General features: G+C 36.6%; 1 protein-coding gene across 6 annotated transcripts in view; it reads right to left on the bottom strand.

Annotated features, from left to right (window-relative positions):
* Nucleotides 1-5,265: 5,265 nt before the first annotated feature.
* Nucleotides 5,266-16,266, bottom strand: part of Lrrc4c (leucine rich repeat containing 4C) — a 1,191,813-nt gene continuing 1,180,812 nt past the window's right edge. For 5 of the 6 annotated variants that reach the window (XM_021194266.2, XM_029536201.1, XM_029536202.1 and 2 more), the window contains one exon: nt 5,266-10,085. In XM_021194266.2, coding sequence (XP_021049925.1) covers nt 8,121-10,043 — 1,923 coding nt within the window. In that variant the 5' untranslated portion in view covers nt 10,044-10,085 and the 3' untranslated portion in view covers nt 5,266-8,120. Of the gene's footprint in view, nt 10,086-10,384; nt 10,405-16,266 lie in introns of those variants that run through there. The other variant, XM_029536204.1, reaches the window with a different exon arrangement.

The following is a 16,266-nucleotide window of genomic DNA, read 5'->3' as shown; positions in this document are numbered from 1 at the left end:
ACTTGATAAAATTTTTGTGAAAATGTCAATAAAATAGAACGAATAAAAAAAAATCAATGACACTTTTATTTCATTACCTTGCACCTATAATCTATATGTATCTGTACCCATCTTTCATAAAACATATGATAGCATACTCTTCAAAGTTAATACAGTCATATCCTTTAAGGATTTTTCAGTATTATAAACTCTTCTATCTTCTTGGAAGTACCCTTTTGATAAATAATGTTAAAATATTATATCTTCCTCCAAACAGGGGACTACATCTTTAAGATCAGCTCTAAGTTAGCTGATTCCAAGAACCTAAAGGTGTCAGACCAAGTATCAACACAGGGACGGTGCCCCAACTCCCTGTTTTCTTTGCAACAGATTTAAGGAACTGTGATGTACTATGACCTCAGAATCTCTAGCACAAGTCTACATACTAGCCAGCTTCTTCATGCTCCTTGTCACCTAGGCTGCCCCAGAGTAAAGGACATAGTATGGAACTTTCTGGTAACCCCCTGAAAGAATATAGAAGTACAGCACTTTACCTTCATTGGGAGACTTTCTAAGATCTCCTCTGAGCCTTTCTGCCGTGCTGTTAGTGGCAGACATCCCTGCTACTGTTGCTTGATGTTAGTGCTCCAATGATGTTCTTCTTCAGTTTTTATCAGTAAACCTTTTATGTTCCTATTAGTCTCACACAGGTTGTTTTTGATTAAATGTGCTGTCCCTTGATAGTGCTCTCCTACCTCAAGAGCCAATCATGCTTCACGTTGTCACAGGCTCCTCTCCTAAGAAAGCTTATTACCAAAAGGTAATATCATCTCTTATTATCATCTCTTCTCCTGAGCAAACCATTTTGGCATACTTTTATCTGTCTAGAAATCATTAAACTGATATCAGGAGTAGTGGGTGAAAGGCCTCCGGTAAGGCTCCTGTAATATAAAAATCTATACGTCATGTGATATTTGAAATCGCCAGGAAGCTGACTCAGAAAGTAGCATCAGTTGTCACCCAGTAAGTGTATTTATGTCGAGTGTTCTCCAGAACCCATCTTCTAACTCTAATAAGGAGAGGAAAAAAATATCAAGCAGATGTTAAGGGTGCTATATCCTTGAGAACACTTAGAAGGTGAACAATTTCCCACAGAGGTATCTATTGTTTATCTTCAATACAAAATAAGCATAGAAATAAAACATAAAGTAAAAAAGTAACAACAAAACAACTCGGACTGGGAAAGAGAAGCTGGAAGCTTGCCTGTGGAGAGATCTTGCCAATCAGGAATTAGTGCTGATTTCTTAAATTCCATAGGGGATTTCTTCTGGAGCACTGTAAGTGTCTGATTCCTAGATGGGACCTTGCTATAGTAATTTATTTTTTCCATGGGAAGCTCAGCAGACAGGACTCACTGCTGTATTCTGCTGTTCCTGAAACTCTCTAGATTGGGAGCAAGCTAGTTCAGTGGAGCTTTTTAAGCCAATTTCTGTCTACATTTGAGTGTCTGCTTTAATGTTGTGTGGCCACCTATCTGCTGATCTATTTGCCAGTTATTAGTTATTTATTCTTCTATTTTTAAATTATTATGTATTTAAAAATTCATTCCACTGAAACGAAAAGCTATTCTCTGAGGCAAGTAGAATTACCACCTCCACATAATTAACTCACATATATAAATTATTTAACATTGAGCTGAAGACTCCATAATTAAATGTTGAGTGAGCAACAGTGACAGGTTCTGATTGGATACTATTCTTCCAAAATGTGAAACCTTACTGAGAAATCAACACTGTGGGTAAAATGCACTCCCCCATTGGTAAGACTATGAACTAAAAACCAGACTGCCCTGGGGTACATAAAGGTTGCCTTTAATTTGTTCGGATTGCTTTGTTTGCAAGACTACAGAGTGTTTCAGATGCAAGTTCAGAGTAATCTGATGTGTTTAGGTTCAAATTAAGTGAAGTTCCCTTTGCAAGAGTCCAATCACCCACAGAGACCTTTTAAACTTGAGTTACCTGATTGAGGGCTTATGAATCCCAAACTTGTATTACCCTGCCCGCTCTCCTTTTGTAACACTTAAATTTTAATACTAGAAATAACAATATTGCCTAGAAGGAATTGTACAACTTTCATTAAGATACAATTTTTATCCACTTATCAGTGAGTGTATATCTAGTGACTTTTTTTGTGATTGGGTTACCTCACTAAGAATGATATCCTCCAGATACATATTAGTCCAGAAACTTAGAACACCCAGGATACAATTTGCAAAACACAAGAAAACCAAGAAGAAGGAAGACCAACATGTGGATACTTCATTCCTCCTTAGAATAGGGAACAAAATACCTGTGAAAGGAGTTACAGAGACAAAGTTTGTAGCTAAGAGGAAAGGATGGACTGTCCAGATTCTATCCCACCCAGGGATCCATCTAATCATCAGCCACTAAACCCAGACACTATCGCATATGCTAGCAAGATTTTGCTGAAGGGACCCTGATATAACTGTCTCGATTGAGGCTATTCCAGTGCCTGGCAAATATAGAAGTGGATGCTCACAGTCATCTATAGGATGGAACACAGGGCCCCCAATGGAGGAGCTAGAGAAAGAACCCAAGGTGCTGAAGGGGTCTGCAACGCTATAGATGCAACAACAATATGAACTAACCAGTACCCCTAGAGTTTGTGTCTCTAGCTTCATATGTAGCAGAAGATGGCCTAGTTGACCATCATTGGAAAGAGAGGCCCCTAGGTCTGGCAAACTTTATATGCCCCAGTACAGGGGAATGCCAGAGCCAAGAAATGGGAGTGGGTGGGTAGGGAGCAGGGTGGGGGGAAGGTATAGGGAACTTTCAGGATAGCATTTGAAATGTAATTAAAGAAAATATCTAATAAATAAAAGATACAATTTTTATAATTATTGCATTACCAAAAAAATACCTCATATGTCCCCAGTATTACAAATTATATGTTTAAAAGTTTTATAGAGCTAAGGTCAAAGAGTATATTTCACAAAGTATATAATAACAGTTTGTTTATACTTTAATACAGTGAGTGGGATCTTAGTGCCATATATGCTTTTATTCCATCTATATTTCTGTCCTTTTCCCTTTTTATCTTCATCTATAATTCTCATAGAGAACTATACAAGGTACAAAGCCAGCAGATGTCCTTGAAAATTTGTTACTAGATTTCATGATGTTTTTACTGTTTTTTAGTGGGTGGTCTGGAAAAGTAAGGAGATTAACTGATTTTCACAATAATCTTTTTGTTTGTTTGTCTGTTTTTTATTGTCTTGTTTTGCTTTGTTTTGTCTTGTCTTGTTTTATCCATAGATAAGGAAGTAATGGTCAGATAGGTTTCCATCATGATAACAAAACCATAGTTGAATTAAGAGGCTATGCTATAAAGTTTTCCGTGTCAGAAATCATAAATCAGATTGGATTTCAACTTCTCCACTGAGACTACAGTCTTTAAAAAGAGGGAAAGTAGCCTACCAAATACAAATAAGATAAACATACTACATTTTGCAATCAAATAAAGCTAGAATTGGTGGTATTTGCAAGGGTAAAATGGTGAATTACTTATCATATGCTACAAACAAACTATTAATGATCAAGAAAATAAATTATGAAGGAAATATAAAAAATAAGAGCTTTTTTTTTTTTTTTTTTTTTTTTTTTTTTTTTATTTTTCTTTCCAGGGTTTTTGGGTTATGCATTTTATGTAGAGGACATATAGATAATGTAGTACACACAATAAATTTTGCCAAACAGTTTTTTAATACTAAAAACTTTTTTCAAAATAGCTTCACTCATTGTCTCTGTCAATAAAACATCTATTTCCTCTTTTTGATTTATTCTGAGCAAAAGAAAAGTGAACAGTTGTGTTACTACTGCTGAAAATTGCTATAAAATTGAACTATACAATTTTAAATATAGTTTGTATGTATTTCTCAATGTTAAGAAAGGTTGAAGTCTCAGAAGTTTTGGCAGCTTTTCCTAGGAAATAATATGGTATGAACTGGCATACTTTCTGAGAATGCTTCATTCATTATCTATATTTAGGTCCTGATTGACAGTATGCTATATTAATTTTAGAAAATGTCTTTTGTCTCTCCCACTGCCAGATGTATCTCGTTCTTTATCTTGGTAGAATATAGAGAAACAACAGTTTCACAGCTGTTTCAAACCCCAACAGAGAGTAGAAAGTAATCCTGATTCTATCTTATTAAAGTAAGAGAAATACTAGGTATCTCAGCTTTTGGATGGAATCCTTTTAACCTTATTAAATATTTTTTTTTTCTGCAAGAGAATCTGATGTGCAGGTATCTCATTCTAATCAAGAAATTAGATGTATATACTGTGAGAAACAGGTCAATTATTTTTCAGAGATTGGACATTCTGGTACTGTATCTTAAGAGAAACAACTGGTTTCCTACAGAAAATGACTCATATCCTAGGCATTACTGTTATGTCGGTGATAGTGAATTAGAGAATTAACTTAGAATTCTTGTTGATGCAGGTAAGATGAAGCAAGTTGTAACTAAATGCAATGTTTAAAAACTATGTTACCTCAGAGTACATATTTGCAGACATTTATCTAAGGTTTCCATTCATCTAAATACCATTATGGTTACTCTGAAAGAAGATAGACTGGGGAGTTGGTTTTGTTGTTTGTTTTTTCCTACTTTGGTACCTTGGAAAGGTTGTGTATTTTAAACTACCTAAAATGTATCTAATATTTCTTTAAGTCCTGCTATTAAAATGCTTTATTACTTTCACAGTACAAGGTAATAACACTTCTTTTGTTCTTTCCTGGTATGATTTTATTCATAATATCCTAGTCTAAGTATCTTAAATACAACCCAGATTTTTGCTTCTCTGACTATAAGGATGAGAATTATCATGGAGTAGCATTAATTTTCTTCCTTACTCATCTCTGGTTCCAGAGACCTATATCAAGCATTATACATAAAGATCATTGATTCCAAATTTTTTGGATGCAAGAGAAAGTTCTTAAAGTTATACTGATATCTATGCATCTGAGATACCCAATTTCTTTCAACATTTTAGCAAGGTATGTGCATTTACATACATTAGCCACAAGTGAAGAATTTGAGATTCTGGTCTTAGTTAAAAATAAAGATTTGATCCCCAGTATGTAATTTTTTTTCAGAAATGTCTGTGAAAATATGACCCCCCCAAACACATACACACACACAAACACACACACACACACACACACACACACACACACACACACACACACACTTTTACATGCTATTATACTTTTGGTGGTTTTCTTTTTTGTTGTTGTTCTGAGTCACCCATTCATTTAGTTGCCTTTATGTAGGATGGAAAGATGGATATACAGGGAACTTGTTTGGATGCAAGTATATGTAAGTGATCATGTAGGATTTGTCTCATCAAGAAAATCAGGATATTTCTCTAGTACACTAAGTCTTTAGTAAACCTATGAGAAAAATGTATGAAACATTAAACAGAAGAGATTTTGACTCAACTTCAGCTTCCTTTAAAATATATCTATACTTTATAGCACTCCACTCTTAATCCTTATAGCTGCAGTAAGAACTGTTTGTGCAACATTTGATTTTGATATATAACTCAATTTGATTAATTTATACCTTGCATAAATGTTTTTTATTTCTGAAATGTGTTTTTTGAGCTACTATAATATTCCGGTTGCATGTATCTCATAGTTTGTATTTTGTCCTCGATGATTTTGGTTTGTCTGTTTGTAGTTTGTTTTATTTTGTTGTATTTAGTACAATTTGTCTAACTGTTTAGCCATGCCAAGTAGACAATGATTAGGACCATTTTAGGTCTAACCTTATAATAATACTAAGCTTAATATGAAAGAGTCAAGAGGCTGAAGTTTGTAAACACAAACCAAGAATAGCGTTAAGTAAAGAAGACAAGACCACTTTTTCACTCATTAGTGTCCCCTTCTTTGGACTAGAACTAGTTTTATATTCAAAATGTGTATGTGTATGAGTGTATGTCTGTTTGGATGTATATGCTCCCACTGCTATGCCATGTATATGAAGCATTAAATGTACTCAATACACAATAAATGACAGTAAATACATGCTTTTCCTTTGCCCCTGTCTACTGAACCACAACTGCAAATGTAAATTAAGTTTTTGAAAAAGGGAAGAAGGGGATATAGAAGAAAAAAAACCTGAAGGGTGTGTAACCGAAGAACTTTTCTGTCCTTGCATCCATTTGTTAACTCTTCCTTCCATTTTACTAACATATACTGCTAGAAATAATTGGCTTTTCACACCTGGAGACCACAAAAACTGGCATGAGGTCTAGACTCTAGAAGTAATGGAAGTTCTCATCCATTTCCTCAGTTCAGTCACTCGTTGGTTGCCTTCTCAGTTTGATGGAGAATACAAATTTCACAGCCAGTGAGAAAGCCATGTGTGTGTGAGTGAGTGTGTGTGTGTGTGTGTGTGTGTGTCCATATATTGTTCCACAGACATAAAGATAAAGGTCATACCCATACTATATTAAAATATTGAGAGAATGCAAACACTCACACCAGTGCTTTTTCTTTCTTTTTGGAAGTTATTTTCTGTCCTCTTAGCTAAAATTTCCACAGCTCCTTTAAAGAAAGCTTTGGTAAATTATCATTGATTTCATCAGCCTTGTTTCCTGTTCATATGATGCTCCATTGGGATGACTTCTTACACTCCTGGGAGTCTGTATTCTAAAGGAGAACGGTATGCCCACCTTAAGTGGGAGTCTGTATTCTGAAGGAGAAAAGTGTCTCCACTTTATGTGAGAAACAATGATTTAGGAAGCTTCTTTAATAATTTTATATTTTGCAATTTTTAGAGCTCCCAGGACACTACCATTTACCCAAAAGCCAAAAACTTAGTGCTAGTTCTTAGGAATACAGTGAGCATAATCCCTGGAAACGATGCAAGGGCAGGAACTAGTCCTTGCTATTTGTGGATCCACATCAGCCAAGTGACCATTTAGCTCATTTTAGCTCTGTGATAATTTTCAGTGAACTGAACCAAATTTGCTAACACTCAGAACTCAAAATTCTTTTTCAACTGTGAGCAATCAAGAATGACTCCTTTTTTGTAGCACTATTTCATCTGGTCTGTGGAGTTTTCTTTAGAAGGGATCAAATATATCATACTGGTATTTTCTCCCTCCTTGAATTACATTTGGTTTGTAAATTGTTAACTTTTCATCTGAAAGCTTTACAAGGGGCAGTCCTATTGAGAAGACAAGAATATCTTAGCATCTTTGAATGCTGATGTGTAACTGAAGTCAAATAAAAGAGCACAGACCTGTAGAAAATGATGCTGTGATTAAAAGATTAGTGTTATCTTTCTTAGAAAACAAGGAATCTAATTACCTTCACGTTTCTCACATTTGAACCAGATTACAAATGAGTTATGTCCAGGTACAGAAAAACCAACAATATTTTATTTATAATCTTATTTTAAGCTTTTGAACTACAAATTCTGGTTCTAGAGTTTGCTTTTTAAAAGTCATGGGGTTTTATAGATGCTCATATGTAAATTAATCTGTTGTTTGCTTACTTTTTTTCTTTCTCCACAGAATGTCCTCCTCATAAATACAGAACAGGTCATTACATGAAAAATATAAGATCTTGCATTTTTACCTCATTCTTTCTTAAAAATCTATTTCTAGTATTGCATTCCCCATTGGACTATTTCATAAGGGCATGAAGGAAAAAGAAAAAAAAATGAAAAAGAGAGAGAGAGAGAGACAAAATAGACTGGATCTCACCACTAGAATTCACCATAAAAATCTCAAAGTGTAACAGAATTCTTACAAAATTTCCTAGACCAGTTCTTTGGGGAGTTGAGATCTATGAAAAATATGGCAATTGGGGAGGGGAGGGAGGAGGTGTGGGAAAATAGTAAGTGCAGCAAAAACAGGTTCTGAGGAATACACATAATTTTGTCTGCTTTAGATCACAATAGAATTTTTAATAAATAAATTTCTTTTCTTTTTGTTTTTTTTTGTAAAGACACTTTTTGAAACAGTAGATTTAGCCCAGTCATTTGTGTCATTTTTTTTTTAATAAACTGTCTTTTTGATTGTTTGTTTTCTGTAACTGTAAATGTTTTATATCTGAGTCTCTTGTACATTGTCTTTAGAGTTCATTCGGATCAATAACGGTTCATGCACTGAACTGTGTATTGAATTTATTGTGTTTACTGTTGTTGTGTGGTTGAAGGGAGATTTGTAAGAGTTATAGTGGTTTAGGTGCTCATGCTCAATCGCAGGCATGGGCAGGTGGCTTTCCATGGGCGTGTCCCCAGTGATCTCATCATCCACGTTAATGATTTCAACAGTCCTTGTTGGAGCATGGTGGTTTTGCCGATGGTGCTGTTTCCTCATCTTGTAGAAAATGACCAGCATCACGGCAGCCATGAGTGTGATGGCCACAAAACACCCAATAATGATTTTGGTTGTTTTCATGACCTCATCAATTCCTGGGATTCCGCTGTTGATGTCAGTTACTGGGATGGTGAATGTTTTTTCTGTCGACCTTGTGCTCTGTGGCGTAAGAGATGTGGTTACATTGGTGGTCTCCCAATCGATCACTGGAGTGGGGCCCACATTGTTATCTGTGGTCCGTGCCTCATCCTGAGAAGGTTCCATAGTCTCTACTGTTACAGTTGAAAAGTAAGAGAACGGAGTAGTGGTTGCCGCAGTAACATTCAAGGTGGCAGAAGCAGTGGTGTTGCCAACAGAATTACTCACCATACATGTGTACATGCCTGTGTCTTGTACAGTTACATTTGTGAAATTTAAAGTACCGTCGCTGAGCACAGCTATCCGCACTTTGTATGCCCCGTGGGTCATGACTGTTCCATTTGGAGTAATCCAAGAGACAGAAGTCAGGGAAGTAGATGCCCGACATTTCAGCTCAGCTGCCATGCCTTCAGTGACATTGAGGTCTGCAGGGGGCTCCACAATTACGGGAGCATAGCATGTAAAATAATTCTGATCCAGTTCTCCGATGTACCTCCCTTTCAGGTTGGGGGGAGTGTTACACCTGGCACAACAAGCTGTGTTGGAGGGGGCCATGTCTCTTATCCACCAGCTGAGCCACAGGATGTCACAGTTACAGTTCCACGGGTTGTGATGGAGGTGTATCCTCTCTAGATGATGCAAGGGTGTGAAGAGGTCATGAGGCAATAATGTTAGATTGTTGTGTGCCAAGTTTATCTCCACTAGTGACTGAAGGTTATCAAAGGCATTCCGTTCAATCACTTGAATCTGAGACTGTATCATCCACAGTTTTTGAAGGTGCATCAACCCCTGAAAAGAGCCAGGCCTGATTGCAGATAAATGGTTCCCAGAAAGATCTAGCTCGTCTAGTTTGATGAGCGGTGTGAGGTTAGGGATTTCCCGGAGGTTGCACATGGCAAGGTTCAAATACCTCAAGTTGGACAGACCTTCAAAGGCACCTTCTGAGATGTATGAAAGCCTTTTCAATTCCCCTAAGTCCAGGCGGCGCAAAGAAGGGATTCTATTAAAAGCATAGGAAGGGATGCTTTCAATAGGGTTGTTCCTCAACCAGAGCTCCTTCAGTTTAGACAAATATACAAAAGCTCCATTCGGTATGGTAGTAAGACGATTGTCAAAGAGTTCCAGGGTGTTGAGGTTGGCCAGACCATTGAAGGCCCCGATTTCAATGGTTCGAATATGGTTCCTGCTCAGCTGGAGGATTTCCAAGTGCCTCAAATGCTTGAAGCTGTTCACTTTAATGATCTGGATTTGGTTCTCATGGAGGTTCAGCAGCCTTGTGTTGGTGGAGATGCCATCAGGAACTTCACGAAGGTTTTTCCGAACACAAATCACTTTGCTGAACTGGTTGCTACAAGAGCACACCGAAGGGCAGGTTTGAGCCCGAACCAGACCAGCCACCACAAGAAGTTGAAGAGCCAACAGCACCACAAGCAGGGGGTCAAATAGGGCCCTGTTAAACCTAGGACCTATCATTATCTGCTGTGGATGTAAGGTCATCTTGTTCAACATTCATAATTTATCTGGTGTTGGTCCTTCTGGAGGTCAAACAGTCTGAAAAAACAATAGAAACAAAAAATTGTTATTACTTCTTTAAATTTCTCCCTAGAGTATTGCTGGTTAACTATGTATGAGCTAAGGCCATTGTTGGTAAAATTAACAGGGAAAACATATAGTAGCCATCATGCTAAACAAATTTAATAGCTGTCTGTGGGTTGCCAATACATTGCCAATATTTAGAGAGAAAGATTTCAGTAGTCCAAAGTAGCAGTCATTCACCATTTCCTATAATCGAATGGTTTAGTCATAGACAAATGGAACATTAAGGAAGAGGCCCCTGGTGTGGTGCTTACCAACTGCCAACTTTGTAGTCACCAAATGTAACAAGGTGTATGTGATGGACTTCATCTTTGCTTCAGCGTCCACCTCAGATGAGAAATATACAGAAAATAGTACTCAGGGACTTTACCTAATCCTATGCAAAATTATTAAGACAGGACGCATCTGATATGGCAGACATCATGCACTACAGAACTGATAAGCAATGGTATTCAGGAAAAGGCAATTGATTTCTGGAATATAGTGAAAAGGTAAATTGCCTGATACCATGTTACATATTATTTATTTAGAATTTTAAGTTGGTTACGTCTAGCCATTAACCAAGAACAGAAATGGTAAACTTGTTATCAGGTATACAACTGCACATGGTGTATTACACTGCCACTGCCAAGGAACTTTTCCAATATTTGAAACTCTCCTCTGACACGGGCACTGTTCTCACCCCTTTGAAGAATAAGAGTCATAGGGGAAAGGAAAAAAAAAAAAAAACATGCAAGAAGTCGTATGGTTAAAGTGTACAGACAGAACTCGGGGCTATCAGATTTTGATGAACTAGCTGGTAAGGAACAAAAATCAGCACATAATATGTTTCACAATGTATTTAAAATATCTTCCCATGAGAGTAGCCTCTGGTGGGAGCAAAAAAAGCAACATAGTTCATGCTTTCTGTGAGAGTGGACTAACAGGGAGTTGTATGTCTGAGCATGAGCTTTCATAGAGAGTCACATATGTAAGTCATTATAATGTAGCCTGCTGATTGATGCCTGTTGGTGGAGGGGTCACCTGTTAAGTTCCTTTGATAAATGTAAAGTTTGATTGCAGGAAAAAAAAAAACGTGAAGCAGTATTGCTACCTTGTGTCCTTATTATCGATTCCTATACATTTGTGGAATTAAAATAAATTATTTCCTGAATTATTTCCAAACTGCAACTTCTAAGAATATTTTATCAACTGAACTGGCTGATCATGAATCATGCCTGTATGTAATACATCCCAAATTTTCTTCTTAAAACCTCTTGTTTCTATTAACCTTTTAGAAAGAAAGAAGGGAGGGGGGTAAAAATTTCTCTGCATTCCAATTAAAAGTAGACAATCTTAGCCTAGATTAGGTACAACATTGAGCAAGTTACGTATGCTTCCTGTAGTTCAGTGTCCTTTTCTTAACTGGTAAAAAGAAAATGGTAGCATTTCTTAAGGAGTTTTCAGGCAACCTAGTTAATGCAGATTAAGAAATTAAAATACTACCTTCCACATTGTGAAAACTGAGCAAATATTAGATATTGTTATTATTATCATTGTTTATTCTTCTGTTGTGTCTCCACCAAACAACTTGATTTGTACTGGACATTACAAGATGAAGAATGAGACCCACATCCCTGAGGAAATATAAATTCAAATGGTGAGGCCTAGGGGGAATAGATGTGTAAAATAACACATGTTTATTACTATGAGTAAATAATATTGGCACCAGGTCCTAATACCAGAGTAGTTACACTGCTGAAAAATTGATGGATGAAGGGAGCATTTAAAGAAGGTCCCATATTCCAGGTTCTGTAATAACTGATTGATGAAAGAAAGGGGTATTTGGAAAACAGATCAATATGAGCCAAGACAAGAGGTGCATGAAAAGAGCCAGGACACCCAGGTCACAGCATCTTTCCCCTGTTGCAGGACATTGAAAGAAAGAGACAGAATATGTGTATATCTATATTCTCTAAGAGAAGAGAGTGGCCCCATGTGACAGCCTCTCATGTGTCTACTGCAAACACAACTGACAAGGCTGATACAAGTGTGGAGAATATGCCCTATGTAACTAGTGATATTTTCATATATAAGGTGGCACATTCTATTATAATTAATGTACCTGTCTTGGAAGTTTGATGTTCGGGAACTTTGCTAATCATAGAGAGACTATTGCTTCCAATACCTTGAAATTTCTGGATGAAAATATGACCTCTATAACCATCACCCTTTTGCCTTACTCACCTGAAGACCTAGTAACAAGTATTATAGGAAAGTCCTTGACTATAGTCTGCACAAAGGACTAAAATTATCCACTTCTGAAACACACATTCCTTTTTGTCTCACCCTTTGTATGGCCTGACGGACTCTAGATATTACGACAATAATTCTGCCTTCTTTAGAAAACATGACTAAAAATTTGTTTTATTTGCAGTCCTCTCTTGTCCAGTTATGCTCCACATTCAAGAACAGCCACAGAAGAACCTTCCCTTTAAAACAGGGCCTGACTCTTTAGTAAATCTTGGGAGTAGATTTAGTGGCTCTCATTGCCTCAGCTATATGAAGACAAGACTTTGCTTGCAAGTGCTACATGTCAGCTGATTTCACTGTTTGAGGAGATTTTGGGACCTTGGGAGATAGAGCACTGCTATAGTAAATGGAGCATGCATCAGCCACACAGATTTAAGAGAGCATTCCCTGAGGCATTTGACACTACAGACAAGATCATTCCTAATGTTGTATATACCACGGTTTCCTCCATGCTAGAAAACTTTGAGCTAAAATAAATTGTTGCTCTCAAAATTGCTGTGGCGTATTTTGTCAGAGATGAATGAAGAAATATACTGGGTCAATCTGTAAGTTATCTCTTTCTGTAAATTTAAACAAAGCCTTCAAAAACCTCTCTTAAGCATGACATTTTTGCGTTAGTGGTATTAATGTGATGGGAATAACTAACCACTTTCTGTTTAGATTTAAGTCCATTCCACATAATTCCTTGCACTATTCTTCACAAGCACATATGGCTAGACAGATCCTATGTACTATAAACAAAAACTGACCCATTTATTCTGTAAAAATGACATAACTTCAAACCAACTATGAAAGGCTTATCTCTATATCTATAGATTAAGGCATCTCTCAATCCTCATCAGAGAAGCTATGCTTGCAGGAGATGATTAATACAGAGATACACAACAGGAAAAGATGTAGAGAATCAGAGACTGCAGAATTTCCAGTACAAAATGGAAAATATATACTCCACCTCACTTCGAAGGAATCCGGGATCATTGTAGAATGAACATAGGAAGTAAAACTGTAAGAGCCAGAGATAGTGTATGAGTGCATAAAATAGATAGATAGATAGATAGATAGATAGATAGATAGATACATACATACATACATACATACATACATACATACATACATATACATATAGATATAGATATAGATATAGATATAGATATAGATATAGATATAGATATAGATATAGATATATAGAATGCTTAGGAACTATTTACAATTGTTAGTTTTTGGAGAGGAACGGTGAGTTTTCTCTACAAGTATAGCTCCTGGCAAGTCTACCACAGAACAATGGAAGATCATTCATCCTAGAATATTTGGTGACACAATTGGCCTTGATTGAGAGGTCACAAATTAGTTGAGAATGGAAGGAGGATGTAGACTTGGGAAGAGTTTGGTAAAAGATAGTTAATATGATGAAAAGACGAAATATGAAATCCTCAAACAACCTTTATAAATGTGTATTTTAAATTCCGTTAATTTATGTTTCCAGTATTGTAATTTTCAATGATGTTGACTATTGTAAACTTCTAATATGTGCGGTATAGAACAGTTTTTATATATGACTTCCTTTTTGACAATATACACTTCTTTAAGATTATTGAGCATAAAAAGCTTTAATGTAAAGTCATCTATTCATAAACCAACTCATGCTTTCTATAAGGTTGGCATCTCAAGGCGTGTTCCTTTTTCTGTTTTTTCCAGCTCACATATCATGATACCTTATAATCCTAGTAACTTTATCAGTATAGTTTGGTAATGAATCCTAGAGAAAGTCCTTATTCTGTTATTTGCCATAATTTCCTTTTATGTGCTATTCATTTGTTTTATGATAAGGTCTTTCTATGTAGTTCTGGCTGTCTGGGAATTCTCTTTGTAAACCAAGTTAGCCTTGAATTCACAAATCCCTGCCGACCTTTGTCTCCAGAGTGCTGGGATTAAAGGTATGTAACACTAATGCTTGGATAATGCCCCATTTTTTTCTACAGTAGATCTTATAATAGAGAATTCTTAATATTGAATGTATTTCATAGCCATTTGTGAATCACCGTGCCATTAAAACTTGGAACCTTATTTCACCTTTTTATTTGTACCTTCTGTGAAAGGTAATACTGCTATTCACTCCAAAGTCCTAAGGCTGTCACATCCTACAAGTTAGTGCCTATACGAAATAATATAGAGCACACCTGTAACACACCTTAAAAATTAAGTGCTAAAGACAATATTTTTATTCCTCATGTTCATGCACTTTTATCCAAAATTTAGATTTTAAATACAAAAGAAATCATGTGATAATTATTTAGCTTTTTTTGCTTAATGCAATGATCATCAGATTCATTTATTTTCAAGAAAACATGATTTTGTTATTGTTTAATTGATGTTGAAACATCTCCTGGTCAGTGTTACTATAAGAATTAGCTGGTGTGATCAGGAATACAGATGAAAACATGGGCATATGTATACTGATATTAAGTCTAGATTACATAATTCTCTTCTTCCTCTATACCATGGCTGAGTTGTAGTTTCTAGTTCTGGTTTCCTTCAAGGTTATTGTATTATTGTGATTAATGAGCTTTCTGATGAATCAGTCATAATAAATGATTTATGAATTATTCTTGGTTCAAATCTAATTTATAACATATAGCAAATAATATTTGATACCTTGTATTGAATCAAATAAATTACTATCAATAAAAGATTTGTTACTTTAAAATCTGAATTATGTTATTTTACATCAAAAGCCCAGATTCAACGTCTTTTATAAGATGATTTTGTCACATCAAAGTAAATCAATTTAAAGCTATGTCATTTCACAGCATTTACTTACAAATGGATTTGTGTGAGGTTTTGAATAAAATTATGACACTTTTAGCTATGTCCTGAAGGATATCTTGATTTTGTCAGTAGGCCTGTCTTCTCTCCTTATGCATCCCATACATTAATAAAAGGGCATCCAGAGTCTGGCCTACCTGGAGATTCATCCCATACAGTGTCCAAACCCAGACACTATTGCTGATGCTAGGAAGTGCTTGCTGACAGGAACCTGATATAACTGTCTCCTGAGAGGCTTCGCCAGTGCCTGACAAATACAGAGATGGATGCTTCCAACCAACCGTTGGATTGAGCATGGGGTCCGAAGTGGAGAACTTAGAAAAGGCCTGATAGAGCTGAAGAGGTTTGAAACCCCATAGGAAGAACAACAATATCAACCAACCAGACCCCCCCCCCCCAACAGCTCCCAGGGACTAAACCACCAACCAAAGAGTACACATGGAGGGATTCATGCTCCAGCCACATATGTAGCAGAGGATGGCCTTGTTAGACAAAAATGGGAGGAGAGGCCCTTGTTTCTGTGAAGACTTGATGCCCCAGTGTAGGGGAATGTGAGGGCAGGGAGGCAGGAGTGGTTGGGTAGGTGGGAGAACACCCTCACAGAAGCAGGGAAAGAGGGAATGGAATAGGAGGTTTCTGGGGGTAAAACTGGTGAAGGGGACAACATTTGAAATGTAAATAAAAAATCCAATAGAAAATAAACTAGTGTATGAATAAACGTGGCTAAGAGGAAAATACTTTAAAACTCAGTCTTACATTGATACAGGATGAACATAGACATATGATAAAAAACATAGACATATGACAAAGAGGACATAGATAGATGCATTGAGTTAATTAAAAATACCCCACTATGCACATATATCCTTAAGGATTCTCAATAAGAGAATCTGTTGTTCTCAGAGAGCAACAGATCTCCTCCTAGCCCAATCCGAATCTTGATGATGAGAATCTCAAATTCATCCTCTTCCTCTCTGTGTCTCTCCCTCTCCCTCTCCCTCTCCCTCTCCCTCTCCCTCTC

The sequence above is a fragment of the Mus pahari genome, chromosome 3 (genome assembly GCF_900095145.1).
Source record: "Mus pahari chromosome 3, PAHARI_EIJ_v1.1, whole genome shotgun sequence".
Lineage (NCBI taxonomy): Eukaryota > Metazoa > Chordata > Mammalia > Rodentia > Muridae > Mus > Mus pahari.
Note: the sequence above shows the minus strand (reverse complement) of the source record. Positions and strands in the feature narration are given on the sequence as shown.